Below are 15408 nucleotides of genomic sequence, written 5' to 3'. Positions count from 1 at the left end.
TCAGGATCCAAATCCAGATACTAGTCACATGAAGTGACCAGGTGTAAACAGGGTCATAGAAGCTTAGGTCAAATGGCCACACAGTATACTGCAAAATTTTATTCCAATTATTTTCTATTAGTCCACATATCATGAAATTTTGACCCAATGTAAAAAAAATAAATAAATAAATAAATTAGATTAATAAAAAAGAACGAGAATAATATAATTAAGGGCCCTCGACTAATGGACTAATGCACTGTCACTATGATAAGAGGATCGCTGGTTCGAATCATGGTCATGCTACTAGCCATCGGCTGGCAAGGCTGGGTAGATGGTGCTCTCTACCCATATCTTCATTGCGGTGCTGGCGCCACTGGCGTCTGCAGGCTGGTGCGTTGGAGCCGGGTATGCGGCGCTTCCCTCCAGGCGTGTTGGGGGGACAGAGTACATACGGTTTGGCTAATTGCCGATGTTTGTGGACAGGACTCTGTAGAAGATCAACATGAACCTATTGGCACCATACCTAATGCCAGGGGTGAGCTAGATTGAGCACTGCGCTGTACTGTGTGGAACTGTGTCCTCTGGAATGATGGCGCCCCATCCAATACTTTTGGGATGAGTTGGGGACTTTTGGTGATGAAGTGGGGTGGTCATCATCCAACATCATGATCTTACTAGTGCTCGTCACTGAATGCAATCAAATCCTTAAGCTTGTGCCTCAAAGTCTAAGAGAAAGCCTTTCCTGGACAGTAGAGATAGTTACTGCATCAAAAGCAGGATCAACTCTTTTTGAACTCTATTGATTTAAAAAAAAAAAAAAAAAACAACACTGAATGAGCAGATGTCCCGTTACTTTTACCTGTAGAGTGTATATTCTTCAGTAGGCCATTTAAACTTGATTCAGCCTATAGCCACATTCACACTTCATTACATGTGCCGCATAGAAACTGTCATAGCAGCTGGACCACATGACCTCTAATTTGACCCCCTATCTCTTCCACCATCAGTTGTTCCTATCTTCAGAGATGGCCACTTTTCATTCATCTACTTGTACTCTTGACCTGTTCATTTGTAATATTATAATACAAATTATTATATTAGTGGAAATTTATATAATTCTAAATAAAATGTTCTATAAAGCAGTGACTTTATTACAGCTTGGATATGGGCAAATAAATTGGATAGAATTTATTAAAATAAATAAATAAATATAATCAACAGTGTTTATGGGTGTAGAAGCATGGAAGTCATTTTTCACTGTATCCAATTTCTCAGGACAGACATTCAGACAATTATTACGGTGACTTGAGCATCACTTGCTTGATACATTGCTAGGCAGCATGTACAGGAAAGCTATCCCCTCAGAAATCCAAATACCTGCAAATCTGCCATTTGTTTGTTCACACTGTAAACTGACAGCTGTTTACACTGTGTCAAAACTTTATGATAAATGGACCAATAAAAACACTTTCAAATGAATTAAATGGTTTTGCATTGACTTCCATTGAATCTTAAGAAGGTTGTTTCCCTCTCCTGTAAAATTCGTATGTTGTAGATACAAGCATTTTGTGCGAAATATGGTTCTAATTAATAAAGACGGGCTCCAAGTGGCTCAGAAGACTTAAGGCGTTGATACTACGGCCAGAGGGTCCGAGCTGGGGAGCCAGCACCTTCCTCCGAGCGCATTGGCTGCCTAGGGATGCTGCACTGCCGGCAGTTGGAAAAGAGGCGGTGGCTGACTGCACATGTATCTGAGGAGGCATGTGCTTGTCTTCAGCTTCCTAGTGACAGGAGCATTGCAAGGGATATGTGGGAGTCCTAGTGAGTGGGTGGGGTTAATTGGTCTAGGCTATGTTGGGTAGAAAATGGGTAAAATAAATAAATAAATAAATAATACTAATAAAGGACAGTACAGACAAGTAGGCAGAGTTCTGCCCTTACAGACGGTCATTCATTTCTTCTGGACAGGGCTGGTGTGGCTGCAGGTTTTCAGTCTAGAGAACTAGCAGCTCACCTGATCCCTCTTGTTCAATGAACTGACCACATGCGCTTCTGCATGGCTGGAACGAAAACCTGCAGCCACGCCGGCCCTTCAGCGGAGACAGGACTGGACACTGGACCCTGCTTTAGAAAATATAAACTGCACACAAATGGCATTTTTCAGTTGTTTGCATTTATTGACAGAACCTTCAGGAGTTAAATGATGTTTCCAACAGTAAAGTAAAAAAACTCTTTTTTTAAAGCCAGTCACTCTTATTCTGATTACCCTCTATTAAATAATGTTATAAAAATAAAAGCACTTACAAATTACCCTGTTCATCTGAATGACACAAAAGGTGATGGCAAAAAACTAAAAGCTCTTCCAGAGCGTGGTAATGACAGAAATATGGCTCCAGAGTGACATCAAGTTTATTGTCCAGAATATGAACACTGAGTGTCATTTAATCCCAGAAATGTATGTGATGTGAATCAGAAGCTGCTAGACTGCGGCATCTCAGTGTGTCACGTGTTCAGTGAGGCTGGTGTACTCATGTACTGGTGAGGAGCGTTTTACCAAGCTGCTACATACGGCTCTTCAGCTTGACTGTATATTGGTGCTTGACAGCAAGAACAACAACAACAACAGTTAACTGGCATGAAGACGTTGAGGTTTAGTCGCGATCTGAAGGATTTTTTTTTTTAATACTGATGTATTAAAAAAAACCTTTTCTTGCTCCTGGGGCTGGGTATCAGAACTCAGTACTTCTATATAATCAGCTAAACTGCTTTCTGTAGTCAGCGTTATGTCCATATTTGGCCCCTCTGGGCCCAAGCTGGATTTTCAATGGCAGAAATGAATGGGGTTTTAGAACCCAATGCGATTCTGTACGTTTTTGGGCAAAGCAAGAAGGCGCTGACTACATACTGACAGCACGACTTCAGGGGTCCATACCTAAGCAGTCAGGCTTATTAGTGAGGCAATAAGCTTACTTATTATTTTACAATAAAGGTTTCTGATTGGCCGTCCAAATCAGCTGGCTAAATCTTGCAAGTAAGTTAGAAGCATCAGTGTGTCTTGATTAGTCAGCTGATCTGTTTGCAGTCACCTCCGCCCATATTAGGAACTCCTGGTCTAAGCTGGTTATCTCTATGGGGAAAATGATGTTGAATGATGTGCCCTTATATACACACAACACCAAGTGCACACACAACTCCAGAGCACTGACATGGTGTTGCATTTGAGTTGGACTACTACAATCCTTATTAGCTAATAGGTGATGTCCCGACTCAATCAGGGGATCAGGGGCTGATGCAGGCATTTTCACTGCATTGGGTATTGGCTGGGGGGTCGTCGTGTCCTCTAGGACCCATTAATACACAGTATTCTCAGCTGCTGCAGACAAAACTACCCCAGACAGAGGTCATCTGGGACAATATTTCGGTGATTAAAACAACACGAGCTGTATTTGAACCGGTAAGTGCGGTGACGTTACCAGTTAGCAGCCAAAACAAAAGCTAAAGCTGGTTCTAACGCTAACTCTCCATTCCACCTTAAATAGCACTGCAGTTACAGTGTGGACACTTCAACAGCAGGGCACTGTACTCTACTAAGCCAAAGCAACCGAACTCTGACACCTGATTGGACAAAGCTTGCTGGTATGTCTGCGGGATTTTGTTGAGGTTGCCAGTCTTATGTCATTATGTATCTTAACAGGACTGTAAGTTTGACAATTATAATCAGAGGACGTTATTCCGGGTCTGGACATCATTTTTTCCTCGGGTGGGGCTTAGACCAGGAGTTCCTTATATGGGCAGGACCCACAGAATGACTACTTGACTCTAGAGGTCATTTTTTTTAATGATACCCAGCCCTGCCTGTGATTAAAAATGAAATAATAATAAAAAGTAATTACCAAACAGAGCATTTCTGAAAACACTACAGTGAAGGAAAGTGAAATTATTGGATGCATCTGTAGCGTTATTATTGTAATAATTTTCCATTCCATTCAGTGTAAATCTCAGAAACGCATCAAACCTTCTGCACTTAAATGTAATAAAACCCATTTATGTAATACGGTATTATAAACATGAGAAATTTCCAATATTGTAAAACCAATTTACTTTATATCAATGGTCAAGACCGTAAAATGAATTATTATTAAGATTTTAACTAAACGTTTGCAGTTAAGTTCAGCGATTTATTCCATTTTGTGTTATTATAGTATTGGAAAATTATTAGAATATTAAGTGCTATGTACATCTTCTTGAAATACTAAGATTTTAGTAGGATTTTGTATTCATAAATGTCAACAAAGCTGCGGCTGCTTCTAAGAAGACAGCAAAATCTTACAAATGTGGTCTCGCATGCATTAGTGATGGGAAAACAGCAGCTCACACTATCAACAGCAATTCCAGATGGGAAAAACCCTACAAAAATCCTAGTGTATTCAATAAAATGAGACAAAACTTACAGTAATAAGCATCTGATTCCAGTCTGCATGTGAATAAGATACTTGGAGACTCATGATGAGTGTATTTACATCGAAAAGAGGACACTCCTACTGCGTAGCTGTTGTTTAAGAGAGGTTAAACTGTTGAGTTGCTTGTAGGGCCACCGACGATCTGCACAATATCTCCGTCCTCACACTTCGTAGATAGTCCCATCTGCTTTGGACTCCGTTTCAGTGTAGCCGAAAAAACGTCTTTGAGGAATAGTGGTTGGAATAGGAGGACATGGCACGCTGCATGCATCAGAACATCTTTAATAGGGTCATTAAAAGAGTCCAGGGCAGGCTGGGTCTGCCGCCGTTCACCTGGCACACTGAGTAAATCCAGTGCTGAGAGCTGTGGTCAGTTGGGTGTGCATGAATATGCATATGAGCTTGCGGTCACATCTGTGGTTCGTCATCTATTCGTTTCATGTTTGTTCATATTTTCCTTCCTTTTTTCCTGAAACAGTTCAACTCCATAAACATACAGTACTTACTTCTGCTCACAGTGCGGTGCAGGCAACTCCTATAAATGAAGAGACACCTGCTGACAGCTGCTGAGCTCAGGAGCGGCGGGTCTCTCCGTACTGCAGATTTCACAGCCAGGCCTCGTGGACTTGTTTATGAATGTACAGGAAGGGCACGACCAACCCGGCTAGAGAAAGACAAACCCTGGTTAGCATTTAAACCCTACAGGCCTGCATGTGGGCCCATATTTTAATTCACCCTTAAATTACATTTTTGTCAATTAAATTTGTAGCAGTTAATGAATAATTTAGAGTTACTAAATCATTTATAGTAATTACAGATTTTTAATTAGCAGTTGCAGTGAATACTTTTTTAGTTAATTAATTAAATCATTAATTAATGATTAGTAGTGAATCATTAAGCTACTAAATAATTATTAGTAATTATTTTTTAGTAATTCATGAATATCAGTCAATATTTCACACTTACCAAATAATCAGAAAGTAGTAAGAAAGTTCCTAAATAATGGTATTAATGAATACACATTTGCATTTAGTGAATAATTAGTAGTTACTGGATAATTATAATTAAGAAGTGGGCTGTTATTAGTTAGAATTAGTGAGTAATTAATGAGCAGTTAGTGAATAATTAACATAATAAGTTAAATAATAATTGAGAATAATTACTGAATCATTTCTAAGACTAAAATGTAATTAATTTAAATATTAACATTGATATTAAATAATAATGAGCAGATAGTAAATAATATGGACCCTTACCCTTACTTAAAACACAACGGAATACTTTATTGTAATTACTGATGATTAATTAGCAGTTACTCAATTATTAGCAGTTTGTTAATCTTTTATAGTAGTTAATTAATATTAGAAGTTATACTGAATATGTTACTGAAAAATGTATTGTAAGTACAGAAGTAGCATTTACTGAATAATTAGCATAGTACTTAAGTTATTAAATCATTTATTGGAATTGCTGATTATTAATAAGCAGTTACAACATAATTTATTACAGTTACTGAATTATTAGTGTATAAGTGAGTACTTAGTATTAGAAGTTATACTGAATAAGTTACAAAATAATTTATTGTAATTACTTAAGATTAATTAGCATTTACTGAATAATTTATAGTAGCTAGTGAGCAATTAGACGTTATACTGAATACATTACTGAATACTTTATTGCAATTACTGAAGATTAATTAGCAGTTACTGAATAAACAGAAGTTAGTAATTAATTAACCCCCTTTGTATGTTTACTGCAGTGGTCTAAAAGTGAATTAATGGTTCTGTTAACCATTTAAACTCTGACAGGGCAAAAGAGGCTCAAGTTTACACAAAAAGCATAATCGGCGGCGTCAGACGTTACCTGTGCATTATTCTGTCTGACGTTGGGACCTCCCGGCTGCGGCACCTCCAGGTTCATGAGGTCACTGATGCTGTGTTTGTCTGCTGCACTGCTACTGCTGCCTGTTCCACCAAAAACACAACCAGCCACACACGGATCAGCACCTCCTTACAGCTGCACAATACACTGTTAGCTGATGGTTATGATGGTCTTACACGTGACACAAAAATAAGACCCAACCCCACCTATGATCAATAAACAAGCTTCCAAGTCAACCCTGTCCAGAGCCCTGTCCAGGGTGCTAGGTTGAGCACCTGTGTTTTGGACAGCCCAACCGTACAGCCCCCAGGTGCGGGCAGGTAATTGCACACAGCTGGTGCTGCCTAATGAAGCCACCTGGATGCACTCACCCCACTGCAGTCAATTACCATAAAACGTGAGTGCCAGTTCAGTGGGGCGGGTGAGCCGGCACCACATAAACTTCCGCTTGTTTATTTCCTCCCCCGTTTTGTTTTACTACCTTTTTCTCTGCTTTCGGCACTAAAATCTCTTTCAACAGACTGAGCCGTCCTGCCAAGGAGGTGATGCATGGACACGACCGCTTCCGGGGAAAGAAGTGCTTGCTTTTTTTCATTGGTTTTGCAGCGTCTTATCACTTTTGCTTTCTGTGATTCGTTTCCAATAATTTTTTTGTCTTTTTTTTCTCTCAAGTTTTAAAACATTTCTGTCCACCCATGTCACGCCGCTTGAAAGACTTGAAAGGCTGTCAGTTAATTTAAGGCGCTAGTATCATTTGGCTCTACAGATTCATACAATTACTGTTACACTAATAAAATAATGTGCAGTTAGGAGTCTTGCCCAAGGACTCTTATTGGTGTAGGGTGGTAGAGTTTGCCCAGCTGGGAAATCAAACCCTAGTGTGCCACAGTAAAGGCGATACAGATACTGATACATGTTACTAGGGATGCACAGATATTGAATTTCTTGGGCCGATATGATAACCGATTATTAGCACATTGTTGTGGCCGATACCGATATCAAACAACGATAACTTAACCTTTTTAGTATTTAAAAAAAGCTCACATTATAATCCATATAAGGTAAAGGTGCACGTATTTGTCACTGTACAGCAAAATGTGTCATCCGCATTTAACCCATCTGTGGTAGTGAACACACACAAGTGAACTAGGGGCAGTGAGTACACACAGCCAGAGCAGTGGGCAGCCAACTCCAGCGCCCGGGGAGCAGAGAGGGTAAAGGGCCTTGCTCAAGGGCCCAACAGTGGCAGCTTACCGAGCCCGGGTATCAAACCCACAACCTTGTTATCAATAGCCTGGCGCTCTAACTCTCAAGCAGTCAACGGAATCCCTGGTCCTCCACAACAGAGAACGGTTGGTATGTCAAGAGCCATAAACTGCATGATTTTGTCTGTGATGTCTTTAGCAAATTTCCTGCCACTTTCAAATGCCTGTTTTATAGAAACAACAGTTGTTGCTGCTGCTGCTCCTGTTTTTTTGCTAATGCAATCTGCTTCATATTCTTTTTATACATCAATGGAATGACGAATTCTCAAATGCCTGATTAGATTAGTGGTATTGAAAGCCCTTTGCTTCATTTGCCCCTCGCTGTATCCTCCTATCTCCTCCCTCCTAGATCTTCCTCCATCAGCTGTAAGTGGTGTTATTGAACAGTGGAAGCGTTTAGAGGAACCACAGAGAGCAGCTCAGCCACCGAGTGTCTGTCAGACCACATAAAGTTACAGAGCGGGGTCAGAGCCGAGTGCTGAGTTTAGAGCAGAGTGCTGAAAAGTCTTCAATAACTGCAGAGCTCCAGACCTGCTGCTGTTAGAGCTTAGAGCAAAGGGGGGGGCAGCTCCATATTAATGCCTATGGGTTTAGAATGGGGTGTCATATAAGCTCCTGTAGGTGCAATGTGTAGGTGTCCCAATACTTTTGTCCTTATAGTCTATATCTGTTTTTTCCCTAAAAGGTAGGAGTAATTAATGACACCTGAGACTCTTTAAATAAGAAAAGTAAAAGAAGTTTAAAATATAAAAGTTAATAATAAAATATTGAAGTTAATGGCATATTCAAACACAACTGTGCACATAGTTTTACAGAGAAATGGCCCACCTGTACTGGAGTGATGGAGTCTGGGTGGCAGCGTGCTGTAGCCCCTCCAGTCGTGGCTGGCTGGGCCGCTGACCCCCGCAGCAGGTGGGTTGGGGTTCGGAGCTGGTTTTGGGGCAGGCGTGAGGAGGGCGCTCTCCTGGTCCTGCTGACACTGCTGTCGGCTGAGGCGGGCGTGCCGTGCTGAGAGGAGGTAGAGGAAGGCTGTGTCGCCGTCCCGGCACACACCGTACGACGCTAGCGAACGCTGGTCAGAGCATAAACACTGACCTATGACCCAGCGCTGCACCCGGGGATGGAAGCCATATTCTGCAAACATCTGTAAGAGAGACAGACCTATGTGGGGGGGGGGGCATATGTGGGGGGGCAGACAAATATTTCCCATTGTATTGTAACAATATACACAGCAGGGGGCGCTGCACTGCATGTCTCATTCCTCCTCTAACGTCACGCACTTGCACTGTTAATGGCTGTCGGTGCAGAAGAGCATTTAAAAAAAACTGGAGAAAGCTTGGTGTCCCCAAACTTTTGACAGGTAAAGTTAAGCCAGCCACCTTTGGGTGAAGGCCTGAATGTCACTCACCTGCTGCTTGAGAGAAGCCACAGTCATGTGGGGAACGACCTTCACTGTGACACAGCAAGACGACGTGGCGTCTTCAACTGCAACTGCTAGGCTACAGGGAGACATCAACAATAATCAACCAACCTTTATTTTCACTCAGACGTTCACTACGGGTGACCCTCAGTTTCAATGTAGTCGAACATTAAAAATTAAAAGGGACTGAAATATGTAATATTTAAATCATAAACTAATTCATATTTTTACAATTTAAGATTATAGACAATAATTTAACTTGTACTATAAAAAACAATAGACAATAAAACAATAACAATAAAACAAATAGAATTAAAGAAATCAAAATAAATAGAAATATAACAAAAAATAGAAATAAAAAAACAAAATAAAATAAATTAATTTAGAAGATAAAAATTATTTAAAAAATAAGTCAAACTGAATAAAAATGATAATTAACTTTAAAATAAGTAAGTCACAGTAAGATTTAAACAACAATATTACAAATATGTAATATTAAAAAGAAAACAATTAAATTATAGACAATTTTATATTGTAGACAATATTATATGTATTTATAATGTATTATAATATAACAATTTAAATTGCACTGTAAAAAAACAATTATAATATTCTTTATTGTAGTTACAAATTTATTTGAGAGAAAATGAAACAAATAATAAAGACATTTTAATAAAAAATTAATAAACCAAAATAAAACAATTAAACAGATTTAGAAGAAAAAAGCTAAGAAATATGAAAACGTAAGTCAAATAAAAACAATTGTATTTGCTTTAAAATAAATAAGTCACAGTAAGATTTTAAACAACCAATTAAAAAATAAAAAAATAAAAGAAATTAAACAAAAATTAGGAAACAGGAAATATAGGAAATATAGCTAAATTAACATAATAATAATAATAATAATAATAAAGTAATTGTGAAACTAATGCTAATTTAAATAATCTGTCTCACTGGGGGACTTTTGTCTCTCACCTGATCTCCCCATCCTCAAAGTTATTTAGAGCCGGCTGAATAGTCAGCGACATCTGGTGGTGAGCTAGTGCTGTAGCGTGCTGCACTGCGGCCTGAGTGTCTCCAGCTTCTATGGCTCTGGCCAGCTCAGCACACAGCTCCTCTAGAGAACCGAAAAACAGAGAAATGCAGAATAAGGTGGAAACACCACACCTGGTATCCGTGTGTTTAGTGTGTTATACTGCTCTGAATACAACCATCATTAAACGCTTTTAACAGCTTCATTAACAAAACAATAGACTTATTCACTGTCCGCTACCAGTCAAAAGTTTGGACACACCTGGTTGTGTTGAATGTGCTGATCATCATCTTAAAAACTGAAAAGCTGATCTGAATACAATTCCATACTTTGCTTTCCATACTCAGTGTGTGTGTGTGTGTGTGTGTATTTGAGGGTGTAAATACCTCTCAAACCCTGCTGCTACTGTACGCTAATGTACATTAACCCCTCGAAACCTTCATTTATTATTCATATTATTCATTAGTTATTAATCCTAAAGCATAAACCGTTGTGTTTGGTAACCATTAGGTTCAGCATATCTTGCGGAGTCCCACAGGACTCTATCTTAGGCCCTATGAAACTAATGCTAATTATGGCAAAGTGTGGGCTTATATACAGGGTCTAAGGGGTTAATGCATAAACATTTACTCATTTAGACAAAACTATAGTAACCCTAGCATTTGGCATTCAGCAACAAGAGCATTAGACACGTCAGGTATTGATGCTAGATCAGTAGTTCTGGATCAAGACTGCAATCAAATCCTCACAGAATCTAGTGGAGGACCCTCTTACAAGGGGCCAGAGGTGTCTGCAGAAACGGTGTGGGGAAGGCTCTGTTTGTACACTCATACATATGGACCCACTCATCTACACCATCAGACCAGGTGATCCAGGTGGTCCAGTCCAGACATTTGTGTGCTCAGGGGTGGACGGGGGTTAGAATGGGCACTCTGACTGGTCTGCAGCTGTGTGTTGTGAGGGATTCCTCTTGTAGCCACCCGAATGGGATAGCTTTTGTAGCCCTCACACATGGATGAGCCTTGGTTGCCCAGCATGTTGTCACTGATTTTTGACCACTGCTGGTCATTACTCACCACAGCTGGAGCTGGAGAAGGAGCACTCCACAGGACCTGTCTTTTTGGCGATGCTCTGACCCGGTTGTCTGGACATAATAGTTTAGCCCAGGTCTTCATACCTGACCACTTGTTGTTGTGGATGTGTTTCACTTTATTTATGAGCGTTTCTGAAAATCTGTAAAGCTCCTTGCTGTCCAATACCGTATACTGTAGGTCTAATGACTGTATGAGTGCATCACTGCTGTCACACAAAAACTGGAATCCTCAAACTGGCAACTTTACAGGAGAAGGAAAAAACCTTCTTAGCTTTTAATGGATGTCAATGTAAAATGAATTAGAGTCATTTTGGAGGCATTTCTATTGGCCAATTCATCAGTCAAAAAGTGAAAAACGTCAAAATTGGAGGTCCAAGGTTTTGGTGGGACAGCTACGGTAAAGCCAAGCAGAGCTTTACAGAGCAATGCGGTGGCTTTCCAGGATTTAGGATTCAGGATTCGTAACATTACTGACCTTTAGCCGACAATGACAAGACTGTATTTTGCTCCACAGGCTTCAGATGCAGGTGCAGTTCATCATCAGTGGGATGAGAGGCAATGTTGGCGACTGAAGGAAATACAAAGGTTTAAAAAAAAAAAAATGAAAAAGAGAGGGATACCGAAGCTGGTCTCTGTGTACATACATACATACACACAGGTCCTGTTATGTACCACTGAGGACTTGGACAAGCTAGTTACCGTCTAGGCTTAAAAACTAACTGTGGAATCAAGAACTGAGCCCAGCGCAGTCATGTGGAAAGATTAGGACATCCCATCTTTTTGGAACGACTGATTTCTAATAGATCTTCTTAACCCCCTTCCCAGACTCCTCTGCATCTACAACCTTCTTTCTGAAGGCCTCAGAAAGCTCTTTTGATCTGGCCATGTATGTCCAAATGTTTGTGGACACCTCTTCTAATGAATGCATTCAGCTACTTCAAGTTACACACAGCTTGTCTAGTCCCTGTTGAGAAGAAGTACTGCCAATAGCATAGGACTTTCTGGATCAGATAACCCTGGTGAACCACCATAAAGCCCCCCAGCATTGAGCTGTGGAGCAGTGGAAGGACTGTTTTCTGGGGTGATGGATGGTGGAGCTCCATCCAGTACTTTTGGAAAGAGTTAGGGAGTCCCTTTTAATGCCCTTGATTTTGGGAGAAACAATGAATAAGCAGGTGTCCCAATACTTTTGTCCAAACAGTGTTAAAAAGGCTTTCCTGGGGGGTCCTAATTTTCCCACATGACTGTGTGTCTGAGTAAAGAACAGTGTGCCAAACTCTGACCTCTGTGGGCTTCCCTCAGCGACGACAGCATGACCGTGGCCCACTCCTGAGCCTCCTGCTCGCTGCGGAAGGTGAAGCTGAAGGTTTCGTGAGGCGACTTGATGACGCACAGCTCATGACAGCGAGGCGACTTGATCTCGTACCTCACTGTGCGCAGATCGAACTCCGCTAGGGACTGAAGAGAGAGGGACGTGATCAGAAACCGCGCCCACAAACAGCAGATTTACCTTCGTTTCCTGTAGAGGATTACTTCACTATTTACAATCTGACCAGAGGCACCTGCACCTGATTCTCCCTCGTCTCGTCTTCCTCTGACTCTTTCCAGCTACCCCTCTGACTCTACTTCTCCCTCCCTCTCCCTCTCCCTCTCTATCTCTCTCTCTCTATCTTCCATCTGCCTCCTTTTTTCCTCTCTCTCTCTCTCTCTCTCATGATCCTGCTTTCTTTCTCTTTCCATATGCTCTCTCCATCTCCCTCTGGCCTCACTATGACTCTTTTCCTCTCTCTCTCTCTCTTTCTCACCATCTCTGCCTCCATTTCTCTCTCTCCCTCTGGCCTCTCTATGACTCTTTTCCTCTCTCTCTCTTTCTCACCATCTCTGCCTCTATTTCTCTCTCCCCATCTCCCTTTGGCCTCACTATGCCTCTTTCTCTCTCCCTCTCTCTAGCCTAGACTGCCTCCATTTCTCTCTCTCAGGCCTCACTATACCTCCCTCTCTCTCTCTCCCTCTCTTTAGCCCAGTCTGCCTCCATTTCTCTCTCTCCAACTCCCTCAGGCCTCACTATACCTCTCTCTCTCTCCCTCCCTCTCTTTAGCCCAGTCTGCCTCCATTTCTCTCTCTCTCTCAGGCCTCACTATACCTCCCTCTCTCTCTCTCCCTCTCTTTAGCCCAGTCTGCCTCCATTTCTCTCTCTCCAACTCCCTCAGGCCTCACTATACCTCTCTCTCTCTCCCTCCCTCTCTTTAGCCCAGTCTGCCTCCATTTCTCTCTCTCTCTCAGGCCTCACTATGCCTCTCTCTCTCTCTGATGCTGCCACTAACTTTAACTCTCTCTCTCTCTCTCTGGTCCTCTTTTCTCCCCCCCCTCCCTCTCTCCTCTCCCCCTCTCCCAGGCCTCACTATACCTCTCTCTCCCCCCCCCCTCACTATGCCTCTTTCTCTCTCCCTCTCTCTAGCCTAGACTGCCTCCATTTCTCTCTCTCAGGCCTCACTATACCTTTCTCTCTCTCTCTCTCTCTCCCTCCCTCTCTCTCTTTAGCCCATTCTACCTGCATTTCTCTCTCTCTCCAACTCCCTCAGGCCTCACTATACCTCTCTCTCTCTCCCTCTCTCTAGCCCAGTCTGCCTCCATTTCTCTCTCTCAGGCCTCACTATGCCTCTCCCTCTAGCCCAGTCTGCCTCCATTTCTCTCTCTCCAACTCCCTCAGGCCTCACTATGCCTCTCTCTCTCTCTCTCTCTGATGCTGCCACTAACTTTAACTCTCTGCCTCTTTTCTCTCTCTGCCTCTGTTCCTCTCTCTGGCCTCACTCTGCCTCCATTTCTCTCTCTCTCTCTCGGGCCTCTCTCTCTCCCTCTCTCCCAGGCCTCACTATACCTCTCTCTCTCTCTCGGGCCTCTCTCTCTCCCTCTCTCCCAGGCCTCACTATACCTCTCTCTCTCTCTCTCTCTCTCTCTCTCTCTCTCTCCACTGCCTCACTATACCTCTCTCTCTCTCTCTCTCTCTCTCTCTCTCTCTCTCCACTGCCTCACTATACCTCTCTCTCTCTCTCTCTCTCTCTCTCTCTCCACTGCCTCACTATACCTCTCTCTCTCTCCCTCTCTCCCAGGCCTCACTATACCTCTCTCTCTCTCTCTCTAGCTCCACTGCCTCACTATACCTCTCTCTCTCCCTCTCTTTAGCCCAGTCTGCCTCCATTTCTCTCCCCCCCTCTCCCTCTCCCTCTCCCTCTCCCCCCCTCTCCCCCTCTCGGATGGGTGGGTGGGTGCAGTAGAGAGGCGGAGGGTTACTCTGATGTGTCCGGAGCTGGGGGTGTCTCTGAGGGACAGGCTGAACTCTCCAGGCCGCTCGGGGTTCATGCTGAGCTGCAGGCGGAGGGTTTCAGACGCCGCTGCCGCTCCGGAGCTCAGCGCCGCGCGGACCCGCACCGACATCAGCACCGTCAGACTGCCGGACATCATGACTCAAGCGGGAGGAGGAGGAGGAGGAGGAGGAGGAGGGCTAGGTCTGCGCTGCCTTCATCACCGTCACCGTCATTATCATCTTCATCTTCATCCTCATCACCATCCTCCTCAAACCAGCGCACGAGACCAGCCACCAAAACAGGAAGCAAGTCCGTCCGATATTTACTTCCCCCTTCAGACTGTGGGCAGCGCAGAAGTGGGCCGAGCTGGTCTGACCTCTGTGTTTTTAGCACAACACTGCTCCACAGACTTTACAGACTAATGACACGATCCTTCATCCACAGACAGGATAAATAACTGGCGGCGAGACCTTAATCCAACATCACCCGATGTTTATTTTAGACCAGAGCCTGGAGTGAACGCTAGGGGGCGCTCCTGAGCGAGTCCCATTTGAGTGAACGGCTGAAAACGTTAATAAGATGTTTTTCAAACGTTTCAGGATTTTTCTTTAATTTTTTAAATATTATATAATATTATATACTGTGCCTCTCCATCTCCCTCTGACCCTCTCTGCCTCCATTTCTCTCCCTCCATCTCTCTCTGGCCTCATTATGTCTCTTTTCCTCTCTCTGGCCTCACTCTGCCTCTTTTCCTCTCCCCATCTCCCTTTGGCCTCACTCTGCCTCTTTTCCTCTCTCTCCATCTCCCTTTGGCCTCACTCTGCCTCTTTTCCTCTCTCTCTCCATCTCCTTCTGGCCTCACTCTGCCTCTTTTCCTCTCTCCATCTCCCTTTGGCCTCACTCTGCCTCTTTTCCTCTCTCTCTCCATCTCCTTCTGGCCTCACTCTGCCTCTTTTCCTCTCTCTCCAT

At 42.8% G+C, this 15408-nt stretch overlaps 1 protein-coding gene across 1 annotated transcript; it reads right to left on the bottom strand.

Annotated features, from left to right (window-relative positions):
• Positions 1 to 2138: 2138 nt before the first annotated feature.
• On the bottom strand, positions 2139 to 14932 carry sharpin (SHANK-associated RH domain interacting protein). Its single transcript, XM_072687257.1, has 8 exons — positions 14426 to 14932; positions 12418 to 12592; positions 11610 to 11702; positions 9984 to 10125; positions 8997 to 9087; positions 8417 to 8732; positions 6306 to 6406; positions 2139 to 5106 (listed from the first exon to the last, which is right to left on the bottom strand). The coding sequence occupies exons 1-8, from the start codon at positions 14594 to 14596 to the stop codon at positions 4978 to 4980; spliced, it is 1218 nt and encodes a 405-aa protein (XP_072543358.1). The 5' UTR covers positions 14597 to 14932; the 3' UTR covers positions 2139 to 4977.
• Positions 14933 to 15408: the final 476 nt, after the last annotated feature.

This window comes from Salminus brasiliensis, chromosome 9, assembly GCF_030463535.1.
Source record: "Salminus brasiliensis chromosome 9, fSalBra1.hap2, whole genome shotgun sequence".
Classification (NCBI taxonomy): Eukaryota; Metazoa; Chordata; class Actinopteri; order Characiformes; family Bryconidae; genus Salminus; species Salminus brasiliensis.
Note: the sequence above shows the minus strand (reverse complement) of the source record. Positions and strands in the feature narration are given on the sequence as shown.